The 20,505-nt window shown below is 42.5% G+C and overlaps 2 protein-coding genes across 2 annotated transcripts in view; one reads left to right on the top strand and one right to left on the bottom strand.

Annotated features, from left to right (window-relative positions):
* Positions 1–10,440, top strand: part of SLC7A6 (solute carrier family 7 member 6) — a 35,411-nt gene extending 24,971 nt beyond the window's left edge. The window contains exons 7-10 of the mRNA XM_044270647.1: positions 3,143–3,239; positions 4,185–4,334; positions 7,395–7,578; positions 8,985–10,440. Coding sequence (XP_044126582.1) covers positions 3,143–3,239; positions 4,185–4,334; positions 7,395–7,578; positions 8,985–9,091 — 538 coding nt within the window. The 3' untranslated portion in view covers positions 9,092–10,440. The remainder of the gene's footprint in view (positions 1–3,142; positions 3,240–4,184; positions 4,335–7,394; positions 7,579–8,984) is intronic.
* Positions 10,441–18,856: 8,416 nt separating this feature from the next.
* Positions 18,857–20,505, bottom strand: part of SLC7A6OS (solute carrier family 7 member 6 opposite strand) — a 30,150-nt gene continuing 28,501 nt past the window's right edge. The window contains exon 5 of the mRNA XM_044270840.1: positions 18,857–19,788. Coding sequence (XP_044126775.1) covers positions 19,673–19,788 — 116 coding nt within the window. The 3' untranslated portion in view covers positions 18,857–19,672. The remainder of the gene's footprint in view (positions 19,789–20,505) is intronic.

The raw sequence follows: 20,505 nt of genomic DNA, 5'->3' as shown, positions 1-20,505 counted from the left end.
AAACGGAGCTCACGAGCGGACACCTGAACGCAGGTGTGAAAGGAGCCTTATCTGTTCTGTGAGCTCCGATGTTGAAAACAAACCGTGGGAAGTAAGGGAAAGGACATCACAGCAGTACAGTGCTGGCAGACTTCCATAGAAGGGCGACGCCCCTTGCTTCTGAGTGAAATGCATCTAGCTGTGCAGCTGAAGAGGCAGATGATATGGCTGAAAAAGACATTAGGGAAACTCAAACATCACAGTTATGAATGTACAAAGAAGCACAGCCATTATGTAAACTTTTTTTGGAAAAATCAGGTATGCTTTAAGACACTATTTAGATGGTTGTATTAAAAATAGTCTGTGTTGCAGCTTCCACACATGGATGATTTTTAATATAACAGTGAGGTCAGTACATCTATGTAGGACATGGACCCGACGGCTGCCGTAGACAATTGTCTATCGCCATTTACTTTTATGGATCTGTGTGCTATGTGTGTGCACAACAGACGGGAAAAGTTTGGCCATCTTGATCGGGCCTTAGAATTTCAGCTGCATTCTAGAGGAATACAGTGAGTTGCATGTAACATCGTGCGTTCCTGTGGACAGCAGCTGCTCGTACAAAAGTTTGTAGCACCAGGTTAATACAGTGAAATTATTTTAATTTGGCACAGAATTGAAATATAACATGGAATTTTGCGAGATCCCAAGCACAAAACTGAGGAGAATTAACTAGTAATGACACTACTGATTTAAAATGGTGATGTTAGCACTATTTGGGGTATTTTGTTAATGTATTTTTCCTAAAAAATAAAAAAAAAAGCACTTCGTGCTTAAAAGTGAGTTTTCTCTCTCTCTCTCTCTCTCTCTCTCTCTCTCTCTCTCTCTCTCTCTCTCTCTCTCTCTCTCTCTCTCTCTCTCTCTCTCTCTCTCTCTCTCTCTCTCTCTCTCTCTCTCTCTCTCTCTCTCTCTCATAACAAAAAAGTGTGAAACAACTGAAAATATGTCATATTCTAGGTTCTACAAAGTAGCCACCTTTTGCTTTGATTACTGCTTTGCACACTCTTGGCATTCTCTTGATGAGCTCAAAGAGGTAGTCACCTGAAATGGTTTTCACTTCACAGGTGTGCCCTGTCAGGTTTAATAAGTGGGATTTCTTGCCTTATAAATGGGGTTAGGACCATCAGTTGCGTTGTGGAGAAGTCAGGTGGATACACAGCTGATAGTCCTACTGAATAGACTGTTAGCTGTTTTTTTTCTTGCCATAATACAAATTCTAAGTAAAGAAAAACGAGTGGCCATCATTACTTTAAGAAATGAAGCTCAGTCAGTCCACAAAATTGGGAAAACTTTGAAAGTGTCCCCAAGTGCAGTGACAAAAACCATCAAGCGCTACAAAGAAACTGGCTCACATGCGGACCGCCCCAGGAAAGGAAGACCGAGTCACCTCTGCTGCGGAGGATAAGTTCATCCGAGTCACCAGCCTCAGAAATCACAGGTTAACAGCAGCTCAGATTAGAGACCAGGTCAATGCCACACAGAGTTCTAGCAGCAGACACATCTCTAGAACAACTGTTAAGAGGAGACTGTGTGAATCAGGCCTTCATGGTAGGATATCTGCTAGGAAACCACTGCTAAGGACAGGCAACAAGCAGAAGAGACTTGTTTGGGCTAAAGAACACAAGGAATGGACATTAGACCAGTGTAAATCTGTGCTTTGGTCTGATGAGTCCAAATTTGAGATCTTTGGTTCCAACCACTGTGTCTTTGTGTGACGCAATAAAGGTGAACGGATGGACTCTACATGCCTGGTTCCCACCGTGAAGCATGGAGGAGGAGGTGTGATGGTGTGGGGGTGCTTTGCTGGTGACACTGTTGGGGATTTATTCAAAATTGAAGGCATACTGAACCAGCATGGCTACCACAGCATCTTGCAGCGGCATGCTATTCCATCCGGTTTGCGTTTAGTTGGACCATCATTTATTTTTCAACAGGACAATGACCCCAAACACACCTCCAGGCTGTGTAAGGGCTATTTGACCATGAAGGAGAGTGATGGGGTGCTGTGCCAGATGACCTGGCCTCCACAGTCACCGGACCTGAACCCAATCGAGATGGTTTGGGGTGAGCTGGACTGCAGAGTGAAGGCAAAAGCGCCAGTACTAAGCATCTCTGGGAACTCCTTCAAGACTGTTGGAAGACCATTTCAGGTGACTACCTCTTGAAGCTCATCAAAAGAATGCCAAGAGTGTGCAAAGCAGTAATCAAAGCAAAAGGTGGCTATTTTGAAGAACCTAGAATATGACATATTTTCAGTTGTTTCACACTTTTATGTTATGTATATAATTCCACATGTGTTAATTCATAGTTTTGATGCCTTCAGTGTGAATCTACAATTTTCATAGTCCTGAAAATAAAGAAAACTCTTTGAATGAGAAGGTGTGTCCAAACTTTTGGTCTGTACTGTGTGTGTGTGTGTGTGTGTATATGTATGTGTGTGTGTGTGTGTGTGTGTGTGTGTGTATATATATATATATATATATATATATATATATATATATATATATATATATATATATTATGAGATAAGCACAAAACTCACTTTTAAGCACAAAGTGCTTTTTTTTTTTTTTTTAGGAAAAATACATTAACAAAATACCCCAAAATATGAATCGGACATGGATACAAAATACAGTCGTGAAAACTGATGTATGTGATGAAAAAATGCAAGAAAGTAACAGAATTGCAGAAAACACTTAACTGTGAAGTTAAAGGGGTTTTTCTGGGAATCTCACTTTGCTGGCCTATCCTCGGGATACGTCATTACTATGAGATTGGCGGGGGTATGACTCCCGGCACCCCACGCCGATCAGCTGTTGGAGAAAGCTGTGAAGTTCTGGTGAGACGCTATGCTTGATATTAAAGCTCAGCCCCATTCACATAAATGGAACTGAGCCGTGCTTTGGACATGTGACCGATTAAAAGCGATGAAAACTGATATGGTTATGTGCAGGAGCCCTCAGAATGTGATAAGGAAAAAACTAAATAAAACAAATTTTTGCTCTTTAAGGCCCAAAATAGGCCAGGCCTTAAGGGGTTAAGGCAAGAGTAGAAGGAAGGCTTGAAGATGTAATGGTTATCCTTTACCTTTTTATGTCCACAGGCTGTTCTTCGTTGGTGCGAGGCAAGGACATCTCCCTGATATGCTGTGTTTGATACACCTGGAGAGGTTCACACCAGTGTCTGCTCTCCTGTTCAATGTAAGACTTGCTTCTATTTGCATCTGGCTTCAAACAGCTCTAGAATCCAGTTCATCTTCACAAAGTCTATTTAGAAATGGTGTAAAAGTCAAGATTTCTAGATTGGGACTACTCATTGAGTAAAAGGCATAAATATCGGCTTAAAGGGGTCTTTCAGCACAATGAAAATGCTGGTCTATTTCCAGCAAATGGTTAATAAAATGTTAGTACAGGGATCAGCAACCTGCGCCCTCGCCGGCCACCTCCGCACTGCACTCCTCTTCCGTTTTCTGTTCTTCAAACGGCAGGAAAAGTTTGGGGATTCTGCTCAGCCAATCATCCGATGAGGCGGGTGATAGAATAGTAAATCTGCTCCTATATCTTTTTGCACTGTTCTCATGGCTGGCAAATGACTAGGATAGGCCACCAATTTCAGATATGTGCGGGTTTCTAGAATGGGGCCCCCAAAGTGAATGAGGATGCATCACGCAAGCGCTGCCACCCTCCATTTACTGGGAGTGCTGAAAATAGCTGAGTACTGGTTTGACACTTTCCAGAACCCCCATAGAGGTGAACGGAGAGGCGGCGGTGCACTCGCCATTCACTTTTATGGGAGTTCCGGAAATAGCGTAGCACGCTTGCTCGGCTCTTTCGGAACTCCCATAGAAGTGAATAGAGAGCACGTGCGCATGGCTCTCTCCTTTTTTTTTTTTTGATGGCCTCGTTCTAGAGATGGGTGCGGGTCCTACCTCTGGGACCTGCACCTATCTGACATTGGTGGCATATCCTAATGATATGCCACCAATGTGTGAGATGGTTCTAACCCTGTAATAGGCAGCACAATATATGTTCGTAACCGTAGGGTTAAATTTGATGTTATTTCTTTGAGTCGTGGGTATTTGATTTAGGAACGTTGAGAAACAAAGCTCTGTGCATTTATAAGTGTTTCTGTGTTGTCTTCTGCAGTGTGCTGCCACCCTCGTCTACTTGTCCGTGAAAGATGTCTTCCAGCTTATAAATTATTACAGCTTTAGTTACTGGCTGTTTGTGGGATTGTCTATTGCTGGACAGATCTATCTCCGCTGGAAGGATCCTGGCAGGCCTAGGCCTGTGAAGGTCAGTGCTCATCTAATATTGCTTTGTCACAGTGAGATCTTGCTGCAGTACCCTAGGGAAAAGACAGTCATAGCTGGAGGAGGTAGACTCCTGTACATTCTTCGTTGGACGTTCTTGCCCGTCAAATATTAAATTATTTGACAGGAATAACCTCATTCTGTCCATTTCATGTGAGACTGTTAACGTGCTATTACACTTGGTGAGTGCCCGTACACGTAGCTGATTTTGTGTGCTTCATCTCTACATGCCTCACAGCTGGAAACTGCCGCGAACCATGACAAAACTGCTTGCAGCCACACCTTGCGATAACTAGGTCTATGGACATCAGAAGGCAAAACTTAGTGATCGCTCTCCACCATTCTGCCATGATCTGCAAAAATGATGTAGAAATTGGCAAACTTTCAAAAACCATGCTAATTTGTGATAAAAGCAAAGTTCCCCATTGCCCATAATAGGTCAATAGATCTACAATAGAAACAGAATCTCCTATTGTTTTGTGTATACAGCACCTATGCACACTATAAACTAAAACAGTGTGCAGTGAGATCCTGTGACATTCTTTTCTATCTATTATTAGTGATGAGTGGCAGCTGACTTGCATGCAACTGCAGGATCAGACTACACACAAGGCATGTTTTGGCCTGAAAGATAGAGGCCCAGATATGCTGTATACATAAAACCGTAGGGAATTTTTTTACTCAAGACTGTGTGCAAAGTTCCTTCATTATTTTTATTTTTTATTGGAGCAGTGAAAAATGGTTGCAAAAGAGAAGTGTTCTAGTGGTGATAGATAATCAGTTCTCACCTCTACTGTGTTCTCTTTTGTCCCCTATACTACACACAGTGATGAGCAGGGTGTTCTATTGGTGACAGATAATCAGTTCTCATCTCTCTGGTCCTTTATACTATAAACAGCGATAAGCAGGGTGTTCTAGTGGTGATAGATAATCTGTTCTGACCTCTCCTGTGTTCTTTCCTGTCCTTACACTATAAACTGTGATAAGCAGGGTGTTTTAGTGATGATAGATAATCAGTTTTCAACTCTCCTGTGATCTTTCCTGTTCTTATACTATAAACAGTGATACGCAGAGTGTTCTAGTGGTGATAGATAATCAGATCTCCCCTCACCTCTCCTGTTCTTACACTAGAAACAGTGATAAGAAGGGTGTTCTAGTGGTAGAGAATCAGTTCTCACCTCTCCTGTGTTCTCTCCTGGCCTTATACTATAAACAGTAATAAACCGGGTGTTCTGTTGGTGATAGATAATCAGTCCTCATCTCCTGTGATAAAATGCCGGAGTTTTGTCTTACTGAATCCACAGCACTGGTGTATAGTCAGCTTTAATTCCCTCAAATAGAAAGAATTTTTAAAAATGAGTAGTTCCTGCTCTGCACCATATATTTCCAGCACTAGTACAACATGGAGTCAGGACTTGTGTTGGCGGGAGTCCCGCAGGACACCTGTGGGAGTCAGTGGGAGTCAGCGGAAACTAACAGCTGACATCCCGTGGTTCTGTCCAGGTTTGGAAATTACTCCAAACCTACAATAGCCACAAAGAGACCTACAGGTGTAAAAGTGAGGAAGCTTCATTTGTACCTGATTGGCGCCCCCACTACATGACCCAAAAATTTGAGTGTGATTGCTGTGGTCTCCAGGGCTGCCATTTGCAAGTTCCTAATAGGTACCAGTCAGCTTCATTTTGTGAAGCAATAATTTACCGGAATGTTATATATTTAACATGACATGGATAGAGTATAAAAAAGACCGGCATATGGTACATCGGTCTTGATAACCCCTGCACATCCTCCAGCAGTCTGTGCATCTAAACTGAAAGATTCCAGTCTTCATTTATGCCATAAAATTGGTGCAAAAGAAGATAAATGTTTCGGCACTGCCGGCCCTGCCCCCTCTCTTCCTCTGCTGTTCCCCCTTTTTGGAAAGTGGCAAGGGCTGCGTCGAAACACCATTTGTGACTGAATTTAGACACAGTGGTGTTTAAAAAGTCACAAACACGGGGTTCACCACTTTTTTATTTATTTTTTTGCCTGAAAAATTGGGGGCCTGATTGCTCCGCCCCCACTGCACCCCCTTTTCGGAAAGTGGTGAAGGAGATTTAGGAGCAATGACGTTTTAAAAAGTCACAAACTTGGGGTTGACAACTTTGCAACTTTTTTTTTTTATGCCTTTTCAGAATATGGTGACACAAGACTTTTCCATAAGACATGTTTTTATTGTCCAAATACTAAAGGTTAAAAAAAATACTTATTTGGCATTACCATATTTTGAAGAATTACTTTATTTTACAGCATGATAAACAGTAGGGGAAAAAATGGGAAAATACAAAAAATAGAAGCTGATCAGTAAATTACATCTACCCAAATTGGTACAATTGAAATATACAAGTTGTCCTGCAAAAAATAAGCCATCATAATACCGCTATCAATGGAAGAATAAATGTATCGCTCTCGGAGTGGGACAAGTTGAAAAACTAAAGAAGTACTTGGCCCAAAATAGGCTGCTTCTAAAAGGGGTTTTCCTGGACTCCTGTATGCTGTAGATGACCTATCCTCAGGATCTGTTCGGTGAGGGTCTAACACCCAGTACCCTGCCGATCGGCTGTTAGAAGAGGCCGCAGAGCTCTGGTGAGCACTGCAGCCTCTTCACAGCGTACTAAGCACAGCATCATCCATTGTATAGTGGCTATGCTTGGTATTATAGCCCAGATCCATTCACTTAAATGGGACTGAGCTGCTACCAAGCCATGGGACTGATGATTGTGATGTCACTGGCCTAGGAAGAGGCTGTGGCGCCCACCAGATTGTGCGGCCACTTCAAACAGCCGATCATGGAGGTGCTGTGAATTGGTCCCCCACTGATCAGATACCAATACTGTGGATAGGCCATCATTATATGAATCCTGGAAAACCCCTTTAAGGGTTTGAAACATAAGACCAACCTATCCTATTACATTAGTGTGGGATATCGCATAACTCGATGATCGCTGTAGCTTTGTTGTAATGGATCTGAAGTGTTAACGGGTGGTTTGTTCTCTGTTTTCAGCTCAGCCTGTTTTACCCCATTGTGTTCTGCCTGTGTACATTGTTCCTGATCGGTGTCCCATTGTACAGTGATACTGTGAACGCTCTCATTGGGATTGGCATTGCACTTTCTGGTGTCCCAGTTTACTTTATGGGAGTCTACTTACCAGAGTCCAAAAGGCCGCCCTTCATCGGCAAATTATTGGGTAAGGAAACAAGTCTGTTTTATTTAGTATTTTGATGTTTCTACTGGTTACAAAAGTAATCCTTAAAGGGATTGGCTCGCTTCAGCAAATGGCATTCATCATGTAGAAAAAGTTATTACTAATGTATTGTGATTGGCCATATTGCCTCCTTTGCTGGCTGGATCCCACATCCCACATTATACAATGCTAGATTCCATGTTTATGACCAAGCTAATGACACATCCATCATGATTATAGGATCACATTTTTATTAAACATGTATTACAGACATGATTGGCATATAGAAATAAATATAAAAAAAACTGTTAAAAACACCCAACACAGTGGTGGTGACCACACGGCAGGATAAGCACAATAAAGTGCAAGTGCAAAAAGTATTTAGGGAGGTACTATAAAGTGCGGATTCAAGAGTTTATAAACGAGTATTATACACACAGCCTATGGCTAAGAAGAGTACAGATCAAATAATATATATTATATTATTTGATCTGTACTCTTCATAGCCATAGGCTGTGTGTATAATACTCGTTTATAAACCCTTGAATCCGCACTTTATAGTACCTCCGTAAAAATACTTTTTGCACTTGCACTTTATTGTGCTTATCCTGCCGTGTGGTCACCACCACTGTGTTGGTGTTTTTAACATTTTTTTTAAATTTTATTTCTGTATACCAATCATTTCTGTAATACATGTTTAATAAAAATGTAATCCTATAATCATGATGGATGTGTCATTAGCTTGTTGTTTATTGTTGAACCACATATATTTCTATTGCTGTTCTTATCTTGTGGCTAGACCATACATGTCTGAGATGAGAATATCCCTTTATTGGGACCTGCTGCTGTAAAAAGTGCAAGATGTGAATGAGAATATTTGTATGTAATAGGGAGTCTGTCACCAGGAAATTCACAGTTTAACCTCACACAGTGCCTTGTAGGACTAGTTCAGCTAAATGCAATGATTCCTTTCACTTAGCGATCTGTTTTCTTTTGGAGAAAAAGTACTTTCAATCCATATGCAAATGAGCAGTTAAGTGCACTGAGGGCGGGCCCAAGCCACTCTGTGCTCCCTTGCTCCTCCTGCCAGCCACTCCCTCTCCTTGATTGATGGGGTCAGATAAGACGACCATGCAGGTTCTTGGTTCTGCTAATCAGAAATGAGAGAAGGGGCTGGCAGAGGAAGCAGGAGGAGCAAGGGTGCACACAGTGGCTTGGGCCCACCCTCTGTGCACTTAACTTCTCATTTGCATATGGATTAAAGATACTTTACCTCCGGGAATTAATTGAAAGGTATCATTACATTCAGCTGAACTTGCCCTACAAGGCATTGTTTGAGGTTTACCAGTGAATTTCCTAACGACAAGACTCCCTTTAAGGTAACAAGCAATGCGCTTATTTTCCCTCAGCTTTACTTACAAAGTGGAACCAACTGCTTTTCAACTGCGTGTTGACGGAGGTTGATGATGATGATGGTGAGAAACAGCCAGAGGCGAAATCAAAACAACGGCTATGACCAAGTCAAGAATAAAGAGCGTCATCCTGAGCGGAACAGGACGGTTCTGAAAGGAAGCAGGAAATCTGGGCAATTATGTGAGCGTAGCATTGGCTTTGTTGAAAACGGTGGAAATGTGGATAAGGCTTCATTCATGTGGATGTGTATTTTGGGCAGTATTTGTAAGCCAGAACTTGGAGGAGATCCAAAACATGCTCAACTCCTGGTTTTGTCTTACAAATAATGATGCAAAATCCTGACCAAAATACAAACGTGTGAATGAGGCCTGAGGCTGTGTAGGTGGTGGAGTTAAAGATGATCACGAGTGATGATGGTGGTACCAGAAGAAACCATCATTGACTAGATGCACTCCGTTTTTTTTAAATCTTGTACCAAATGCAGAATTCCAGGTGCAATGCTAACCTCTAGAGCTTGTCTTCAGGGTCTCTTCATACAGCTTTACAAAGGTTGGAATTATTATTATATATATTTTAATTTTTTATTTTCTTTATATTATGTTCATCCTGAAGCTGTCAGGCAAATGATGAAAAACGAAGCTGATGCTGACCTTGCATGTTTTACGTTTGTGAATGAGGTAGGGTTGCTCACCTAGTCCTAAATTGTGAGCTTCAACCTAAAAAACCCGATTACCGGAATTAGTTTTTTTTTCATTCTTTTAATGGGCTATTCCCATCTTGAGCCCTTTGGCCTATCCGGTGGATGTCGTTCACATTCACTGCTTTTAATGTTGAAACAGAGAGGTGATGGTAGAAAGAGCTGAGCACCGTTTGCTTTCTACTCCTTCACAGTCACCTCTTCTCCATTGATTTCAAGAAAAAAATGATGCTGCTTTGATTCGATGAGTGGTGATCATGAGAACCCTTTTCTCCTGATAGGTGGGGTTCTCAGGAGAGAGATTGCCAGCTATGTGGACCTTTTTACATATTCATGGCCTGTACCAGGGATCGGCAACCTTCGGACCTCCAGCTGCTGTGAAACTACAACTCCCAGTATGCAAACATGCTTGGCTGTTCTCATAACTCCCATAGAAGTGAATAGAGCACTCTGGGAGTTGTAGTTTCAGAACATCTGGAGTGCTGGAGGTTGCTGATCCCTGACCTATACCGAAGATGGGAATATGTGAAAGGCCAGGGCCATGGCTGCCATATCTGTCTCCTGTTGGGCCTGTTTTTTTCACCCATTCATCAGCTAATCCTAGCTTCTTGATTATTGTCCACACGTTGCTTCTTCAGCAAGAACACTCCAGAAAAGATTTTTATTAATTGTTACGCTACAAGGCACAGTTTGGAAACGTCATATATTATGTCCATGTTTTTCTTCACTTTTTAATACAGTGCCTTTTAAAAGAGTAAGTTTACCAGAAAGTGAATACACCCATTTGAAGTACAGTTTGGTTTATACTGGGTGCCTTTAGTATAAAGGGCTTGTAGCACTTTTCCCTCAAAATTTTATTTTCATCAAGTGCTCTAGCTCCCATTCTTCTTGGATTTTTTTTTTATTACCCGATTTGCACTCTTCTCTTATGCCCCATGTGACTGCTGTCCCGTCATGCCTTAGGGCAGTGAGATGTGTCCTGACAGCAGCAGATCCTGTGGCACTTGGCACCAGTTCATTTTCTTCCTCCACATATTCAACATGCTGGGTTTATAACAGGCACAACTTGTGCTAATGTCCATCATTTCTTAGATCAAAACTATCATTGTTTATCTGTCTATTATCCATCTGTCCGTCCACCCATAACTGACACTGCACATAGAAGAGCAGCTATAAGGGAAAAGAAGCACTGAGCATGTGCGTCCTGTATAACAGGGCTCTACTACAGGACATACCCAACAGCAACTGATTTTGAAACTGATTTGTCACAGGGTGCAATGGTAGGCTAATAACGTTAGAACATGGCCGTTTTTAAAAATGGTTGTATTTGGTGAAATTGATATAACAGCGATATCAGTTGGGTGGGACACATTTATATGAGTGGCACAACCCCTTTAAGAACTTTGGTGAGGGGAAGCGACCTAATTCTGATTCCAGTGCATAGTAGCTTTAGCTCCTCCAAGATATGAAGGCAACATAAATTTGCTGCCGTGACCCTTAAAGGGGTTGTTCATCCTGGGGACCTTTTCTACAGACCCCCCCCTCAGCGTTGCCAGACCTGCTGTGGTAATCACACTTACCTGATCCCCCTCGCTGCTCTGCAGGTCCCAGGTGGACGTGGGTTATGTCACTGCTGTAGCCATTGACTGGCTGCAGCTGCGGTGATGTGTCAACCATGCGTCACTTGACCAGTGACATGACACATGGGAGCCAAAGCGGTTATGACATCTTTTACGACTTCTCTCTAACATGGTTGGAGTTTTAGGCTGTCGGCGCATGAGTTCAGGTAAACGCGCAGAAGATCCACACGAATTTCTATGCATTTCCACACCAAATCTGCACTTTACAGAAATCGCACAGTATGAGATTACAGAATCTCATACAATTTGCTGGCACTGTATTACACTGCGGTTATTCTGTACCTGAGCGGAAAAAAAAAAGTGTCTAATCCACAACATCCTATCTACAGTTTTGTAAAACTGGAAATACACCTAAAGGGCTTGTTCAGAAAAGTGATTCTGTAGCAGGACGTTCATATTACTGGTCCATTGGTTTTAATACCTGCCATGTCTTTGAAGGTAGTAGAACCAGTCATCCGAGTGAGCACCCGTTAAGGTGGAGATCAGTAGACTGTTTGAGGATACATTTTTTTGTCCCCTTAAGGCCTCATGCACAAGGGCCGTTGTTTTGGTCCGCATCTGAGGCGCAGTTTTGTCGGCTCGAATGCAGACCCATTCACTTCAATGAGGCTGCAAAAGTTGCAGATAGCACTCCGTGTGCTGTCCGCATCCATTGCTGTGGTCCACGAAAAAAATAGAACCTGAACTATTCTTGTCCGCGTTTTGTGGGAAAAAAATAGGCAGTTATATTATTGGCTGTCCGTGCCGTTCGGAACGCACATAGACACCATCCGTGTCTTGCAGATCTGCGATTTGCGGACCACAAAATACACAACGGTCGTGTGCATGGGGCCTAATATTATATATGGTTGCGGTGCTCATTTTGGCATGGCTTTGTTTTCAATACCTACCATTTACAGGTAACGGCCCTTTCACACTTGCGTTGTCCGGATCCGGCATAGCGTTCCGTTGTCGGTGCTCTATGCCGGAAGAATCCTGATCAGGATTATCCTAATGCATTCTAAATGGAGAGAAATCTGTTCAGGATGCATCAGGATGTCTTCAGTTCCGGAACAGCATGCTGCGCTTTGTGCTCCGGCCAAAAATCCTGAAGACTTGCCGCAAGGCCGGATCTGGAATTAATGCCCATTGAAAGGCATTGATCCGGATCCGGCCTTAAGCTAAACGTCGTTTCGGCGCCTTGCCGGACTCGACGTTTAGCTTTTTCTGAATGGTTACCATGGCTGCAAGGACGCTAAAGTCCTGGCAGCCATGGTAAAGTGTAGCGGGGGAGCAGCAAACTTGCCGTCCGTGCGGCTCCCCGGGCACTCCAGAGTGACGTCAGGGCGCCCCAAGCGCATGGATCACATGGAACACGTCATCCTTGCGCACGGGGTGCTTTGACGTCATTCTGGAGCGCCCCGGGAGCCGCACGGACTGTAAGTATACTGCTCCTACTATGGCAACCAGGACTTTAATAGCGTCCTGGGTGCCATAGTAACACTGAACGCATTTTGACGACTGCTCCGTCTTCAAAAGCTTTCAGTACACTTGCGTTTTTCCGGATCCGGCGTGTAATTCCGTCAAGTGGAGTACACGCCGGATCCGGACAACGCAAGTGTGAGGGGTAAAGGGGCTTAGACATAATGCAAAAAAAAAAAAATACAAAAACAAACAAACTATAATGTAATTTAAATGGGACCTGTCTGCAGTTGCTGTATTTTATTTGCTCTGTATACAAGGCATATCCTCATTCTCTTGGGAGAGCATATACTGCTCATGTCTGGACAGGCAGACGATTCTTCTGCAGAGACAGTTGGAAGCATCTGCAGTTTTTCAAGTGTAACTGGGTTGTTAAATTCAGCGTCTGTTGTAAGAGCTCAAGTCTAGACAGCAGAAAGCCTTTAACAGTTGTGGTCACATGTAATGCAAACTGAGGTGTTTTTTTGCAGCTGAATTTCTTGCAGAAAAATCCAAAGCAGCAGGAGAGTTTTAACAAATCTTATCCACATGCTGCAGGAAGTGTCTGCACTGGAATCCAAACGTCTAGGCTGCAGCATGTCAATTTATGCTGCAGATTTCCACTGTGGATGTTACCCTTAGCACTGCAAAATATTTAGCAGATCTGCAGTATTTCTGCATGATTTGGTATGGATTTTCCACTGCGGACCTGCTCCGTGTGGCCACACTTTTACAACTGCACCCATGTGCCCCTATAGATGAATCCGCCACCCCCTTTCCAGATTTGTGCAGTATAATCTATACACAACCAACCAAACCCCATGGAAGAGACGACATGTCTAAAAAAAAAATCCTTTCTACTAAGCACAGAAAAAGAACTGCTGCCAGTTGACCTTTAGGATATGTGCACATATTTCTAATATTTTGCTACTGGTGTCATTTACAGCACTGGACCAGATAAAAATAAAAAAATAAATAAAAAATATCTTCAAGCCAAAGGCAGAAAATGCACAGGTTTTGGGGGCCTCTCCTATTGGCTTAGAAAGTCATGGTGTATATGAACATACAAAAATATCATTGTAATAACTAGCATGGTAACACTGTAGCTTTATAGAGAACCTTTCCATGAACGATTTCAGATTTCACAGATTTTTTTTTTTTATCTCTTAGACCTGATGTGGTTGGTGTCCTTTATAAAAGTTTCCCTGTCAGATGTTAAAATAAGCATTTATGAGACCAGTGTATTCATGGGCTAAGCTTGATGTCCACCCATCTCGTTGGGCTGACAAACTGCAGTGTGTACTGTGATTTCAGCAGTAGCAGGGGAACATGTAAAGGAGCCAGTCAGTTAGGTTAGGGGTGTCAAGACTGAGTTTAGCTCATAAATACACTTGGACTCTCATTCCCTAGCTAATTACACAAAATACTCGTTTTAATATTGAGCAGGAGAACCCTCAAAAAGAATTATACAGCCATTCTGCCATGGATTTTCAAAGTAAGAACACCAGCCTCATCAGGTCTAAACGATGGATTATGTAATGTATGCAGTGTGAATTCAGGTGCTTTTCCCAGACATTCAGCATATTTAATTATTTATTATTATTTTCTTAACAACCCATCAATCAGACCAGATAGAAATTTAAGCTGGGCTCTACATCTGGGACTGCCACCTTCACAAAGAATGAGGGGCCCCAAATCTCTGCTTTTAGTACAAGCATGCATTCTTTCCCTCCTTAGAGAGGAATGAGATTTTGAAATAGGTTAGGGTCTGACCTCTAGGATCCTCACTAACATTTTTGCTGTCCAAAAAAAATGGTTAAGGGACACCCCCCTTAACAAAAAAACATGCTTTTGTTGTCCATAGGGACTTTGGAGTGGTGCAATCTGACATTGTGGCCCTTGAACAAGAAAAGGTTGTGCACTCCTATTTAGAGTAACATACAAGCCATTAAAAACAGGTCTTCTCTGACCAACATCTGATCACGCCTCTTCTCAAGATGGTGACTTCACATGATTTAGTAATGCACAGCTCCTGATCATGAAGGACACATACCACTAATCCTCACAAGTGGTGCTTATCGCTTGGAGTAGAATCGTACTAACATGGTCATATTTCTATGGCAGCACATGTCAAGTATAAGATAGAGCAGCTGCATTTATAGACCGCCAGTTGCTGATATCACAGTTTTAGCACTCCTGAAGATATGCCCTTATACAAGGCGACTGTAAGCAAATATCCGATTCATTGTTAATCATACATGCTATTGAAGTGTGTAAATTTGGGCACTAAGGGGGGGGGGGGGGGGGTGCGGCGGCGCAGCGTTTTTTAAATCTGCTATGCCAGTTTTGTAATGTAAAAATGCAGCAAGCAACGTAGCGTACAACCCTTTTGTGCATATTTTTTTGAGACTTTTGATGAGCTTCACCACTTTCAAAAGTTGGTTGGAATTACAGATTAGAACATTGGTGTCTTATATATGATGTGTGAACTATTAAAAGGTCGCAGCTCCACCCCAGGCAACCCCCTGATGTACTTTCCCTGAAAGTGGTGAAACTACATCAAATTTTCATAAATTTGGCACAAGTGTGCAAAGCAACTGTAGTCTAAAAAAAATAACCCCAAACACACAATGATAAATCTCCCCCCCCCCCCCCCCAACTGCTGCCAACTGTGGCCATAATACAGGGGAGTGGGCAGCAGACAGTTTGCCGAGTAGGAATACAACTTGAGAGAGCACCTTATACCTCAGATATTTCAGCCATGTTTGTGGCTCCTTTAAAAGGAATCAGTTACCACGAAATGCATGCAGTCTGCAGGAGGCATTTTTTAGAGCAGGAGGAGCTGAGCAGAGATATATATTTAGTCGGAAAGGATTCAGTTAAACGAATAATTTATACATTTAAGTTTCTGCATCCGAGTTGTGTGGGAGGTGCCATTCAGTGATTGGCTGCTAACTCTGCATGACTTTACACAGGGAAGGCTGCCAGTCACAGAGTAGGACCGCCCACATGACTCCAATGCATAAAAAGAGCAGAGATGTAAGTGAATAAATTACAGGATTTACTGGATCTTTCAGCTCCTCCTGCCCTATAACATGCTGCCTGCAGATTACACTGCATTGTGTGGTGACAGGTTCCCTTTAAGCCTGCACAAAATTGCAACATTTGCTCTGGTTTAAACACTACAGTAGCTTAAAGGGGTTATCCGGTTATAGATAATGATGACCTATCCTCAGGATTGGTGCTAGTAAGCACATCGGTGGGGATCTGAGTCCCAGCACCCTCACCTATCCGCTGTTACATGAGCCCTGGCATCTCTCCAAGCACAACACTGTACTTGGTATTGCAGCCCAGCCCTATTCACTTCAATGGGCCTGAGCGGCCACTGGACCATGTGACCGATGTACGGAGCTGTCACATGGCAGGGGAAGAAGCCACGGCCGTCATGGAGCGCCGGCCTCTTCTAATTGCTGATTGGCAGGGTGCCCGGGTGACAGACCCCTGGTGATCTGATATTAATCACTGGATAACCCCTTTAATTGCTTTAAATCAGGTCGGTGTCAAAATTGGGCATTCTTCAGAAACATTTTTAAGGGGGGGTTTTCCTACTGTATTTATGGAATAGTTATTGGACCCATCAGTAAATGCAGGATAGCACTGTAGCCAACATACAGAAGTGGTCACTGCGTGCTACCCTCTCGTTTTGGTAGAAGCAGGCCTCACACGTACAGCAAGTTCTTGGAGTTTTGGTTTCACAACAGCTTGAGATTTGCGAGTTGCAATCCACTGGTACTCACTTTATTAACTCTTCCGTTATCTTGTGTAATGGTGTCATCACTTCCACGGCCGCAGTTCTCTTTTTAGGCTCTCAACATCTCCTACCTCTTTCATATGCACTGAATCCTCTACATGGCCATTAGATGATAGACAATATGTGATCCATTCATACATACCCACATAGAGGAAAGCCATAAAAGGAGCAGTTTGCCTAAATTGACTGTTGAATAAAAAAAAACAAGCATTCAACCTGCTGCTTGGAGAAATTCAGGATAATGGTAAAGGGGTTCTCTGGGCTTTGTTTACCATCTTGCTATGTGCTAACCTATGGAGGAAAGAGTCTGCCCAGTACATACCCCTTGGTCGCGCTGCCGATTCCACCATTTACACTATGCTCATGTGACCTCCAGGATTGGATGCGGGTTCTTCCACTCAGGTCCCCACCGAGCAGGAAAACTCAGGAACACATTTGGTCAGGGACCTGAACAGAAGAACCTGCATCCAGTCCTGGCAATCACACAAGTGCATGTGTGAAGAAGCGGGCTTTCTTCCGCACACGGTGGCACAGCAAGGTTTTCAAGAAAGCCAGGAGAAGCCCATCTAAGATACCTGGCAGCAGTAACTCTGGGACTGACTATAGTGTCCGTTCATACTTTGTACAGAAGGAAGGATACAGCAGACTTGAAATTACCAAATAGGAGTATTTTTTTTTCAATTTTTGGTATAGTACAGACTGACGGAATCCTTCAAGAGATCCCACTTTTTACGTGCCATTTTACAAAGACAAAAAGGAGCGGGTCTCTTCAGTAGAATCGTGACTTTCATGGTTTTTTGTATTCTTGTTCCTTAAAGAAATGATTTGGTGCTTGTGTCTTTTCCAACGTACAGTAAAATACAACATGAATATATGACTGGCGTCTGTCTTTATTTATACAGGATTATAATTTGCATGTGGTATGTCTTCCACATGGCGTTTTTACGCCGTCCTAGCCACTTGGTTGGCATATTCACTTACATTTAGGAATAAAAGATGCTGAAAACTTACTCCACTCTGGAAGTGGAGTAGAGTTTCACTAAAGGTGCATGGATTGAAGTAGAGATGCACACCTTGTCATAAGTTATGCGCATCCTCTGGGGGCAAAGACTGGCATAAAACAGTCCTATACTGTTGAAAGAAAGTTGTATGCCAATGAATACTGCCAGACAGAGACCAAAAGGACACTCTTTTGCCCTCTGATGTATGGGGGCCTATGGAGCAGTGGGCACTGTGCTAAACACAATTTGGCTAAGGTGCAGATGGCTCCTAGAAAACAAGCCATGAAATCAATGCGAACAGAATGTTAATCTTGTGACAAAATGACCTTATCTGTAAATATGTATGGCAGGGTGTCCTCTAGGGAGAAAACAAAGTGACATACATTAACAGTATGAAAAACATGCATATAACCTAGATGCATCCATATTTTGAACACTCTGCATAGACTTTAATGGGCGTTTCCATAAAGCAACAGCGGTTGTTTTTGGAAGAAAGCCACTTTTTTTTTTTTTTAAAGGGTGTTGAAATTTGCAGGCTCATTACATCCCAAGTCTGTAAAATTACCTTTTCTGTTTTCCCTGTTGGTCCCCAAGTACCTCCGTGGAGCAGCCGCCCATGTGGATAGCAGACTCTGAAGCATGTTCCACCAGCAAGCTGACGTTGAGTTACAGGTGGTAACTAGGGATGAACGAATTTCATAATTTAAAGTTTGTGTGCGAGTTCGTGTTTGTATTTACTGAATTGCGTTATGGATTCCGTTACCACGGACCATAACGCAATTCCATGACTGAATGCCTTTAGAGGCATTCGGTCATAATAGAAGTCTATGGCCTGCGTAACGGATCCGTCCGGTTTACGTTATGCTGGAGTCCTGTCCTGCATAACGTAAACCGGACTGATCAGTTATACAGGCCATAGACTTCTTTTATGACGGAACGAATAACAGAATGCCTCTAAAGGCGTTGCGTTATGGTCCGTGGTAACGGAATACATAACGCAATTCAGTAAAATACCACAATACGAACTCGCACACAAACTTCAAAATATGAAATTCGCTCATCCCTAGTGGTAACCCTAGGCACTAGGCTATACACCCCTCACATATGGTGCCAGTAAGCGCGAAGCTACTGAAATGATCTAATCACCATACACCGAGGATTTTTACTCCGTACTGCAGACTTTCAATAAGAGTCATGTTTTCTATACCGGAATTCTATATTCTGTACATTTGAATCAATGGATTCTGTTAGGGTGAGTAATACTATAATGCAGTTACTGTTTATGTAAAGAATATTTATTAACATAAAATCTGAGTTTACAGACATTTTTTACACATGTTAAACAGAAGATACATTGAAATAAACACACAAAAAAAGAGAAATAAAACTGAAAATCTTTATGAAAAGCGGTATTCCCATCTCGGACATTGATGGTGTATCGCTAGGATATGCCATCAGTGTTAGACAAGTGTGGGTCCCACCTCAGAGCTGCTGTTATCTCTAGAAGGGGGCCTCCGAAGTGAGGCTGGGCAGGTCCGGCCACCCTCCATTCACCGCTATGGGAGTGTTGTAAAATCGCTGGTTCTACAATTTCTGGGGGTCTCATTGCGGTGAATGGTGGGGGTCCCCGCACATGTGCAGTGCGCTCTCCAATCACTGCTGTGGGACTTTGAAAAAAAATAAAAATAGCCAAGTGCGCTCAACTATTTTTGTAGCTTCGATAGCAGTGAATGGTGAGCACGCCACAAGCTTTCCTTCACTTTGGGGGTACTGTTCTGGAGATAGGATCATGTCTCACCTCTGGGACCCGATCCTATCTGACATTGATAGTATATCCTAGCCATATGCCATCAATGTCTGAGATGGGAATACCCCTTCTAGGTTGTTCACACTGACATTGTTCATTCCATAAGGTTTCATTTTTATTTTATTTTAAGTTTGACTTAAGGCTAAGTTTGCCCACTGGGGCAAGAGAAGCTGGACGCCAGTGTAAACAGAGCCTTATACTGAAGGAAACTGATGTAAGCTTGCTCTTAAAACAGAACACTGGTCTTGAAATGCAGAGAGATGCCCTCCAACGTAGCACAATTACCAATTAGTCAGAAGATTCCTCTTCATCATATTCAAGTTCTCTCAGTGCTTTATGACGGTAGGCATCCCATGCGTGTCCTCTGCCCTGGCCAGCGTCCTCATCATCGTCTTCATAATAACCTGAGGGTATAAAATCGGATAGATGCATTATACTGTATAACAGAGGCACACGGTTCTCTCAAAATGTTCCTCTCAATTTTATTTATTTTTTAATGGTTTTATTTTAGCAGAAGACAAACAGAAGCATTTTTTATTACAGCCATACACAATATAAAAACAGCAATATAATAGTCATATATACAATGTATAAAAATGTGATTTACACATATCCCAGGCAATAAATAATCACAGAAAAAGTTCACCCTACACCTTCTGCACGGTTTTATTAGACCGCCTTTATTGTGATCTATACAGTGAGAGTATTGACTATGCTGCGCCATTTCTATGTAGGCGGAAACACAAAGTATCTATTCATCTCGGTGCATTTTGAGTAACAGGAAGAGTATTTCAGGTAAAAAAAAAAAATACAGATATGATGCTGGCAATGTTCTTCAACCAGGAGCCCCAGTAGACATCAGGAGTAGTTAGTATTAGGGCTCATGCACACGACCGTATAGCTTTTTCAGTGTTTTGCAGTCTGTTTTTTATGGATCCGTTGTTCCGCCCCCTTTCCGTATGCCATATACATTATACAGTAATTACATAGAAAAAAATTGGGCTGGGCATAACATTTTCAATAGATGGTTCAGCAAAAACGGAACAGATAGGGAAGACATATGGATGCATTTCCGTATGTGTTCCGTTTTTTTGCGGACCCATTGACTTGAATGGAGCCAA

The sequence above is a fragment of the Bufo gargarizans genome, chromosome 10 (assembly GCF_014858855.1).
Source record: "Bufo gargarizans isolate SCDJY-AF-19 chromosome 10, ASM1485885v1, whole genome shotgun sequence".
Lineage (NCBI taxonomy): Eukaryota > Metazoa > Chordata > Amphibia > Anura > Bufonidae > Bufo > Bufo gargarizans.
This window is presented reverse-complemented; position numbering and strand designations above follow the sequence as displayed.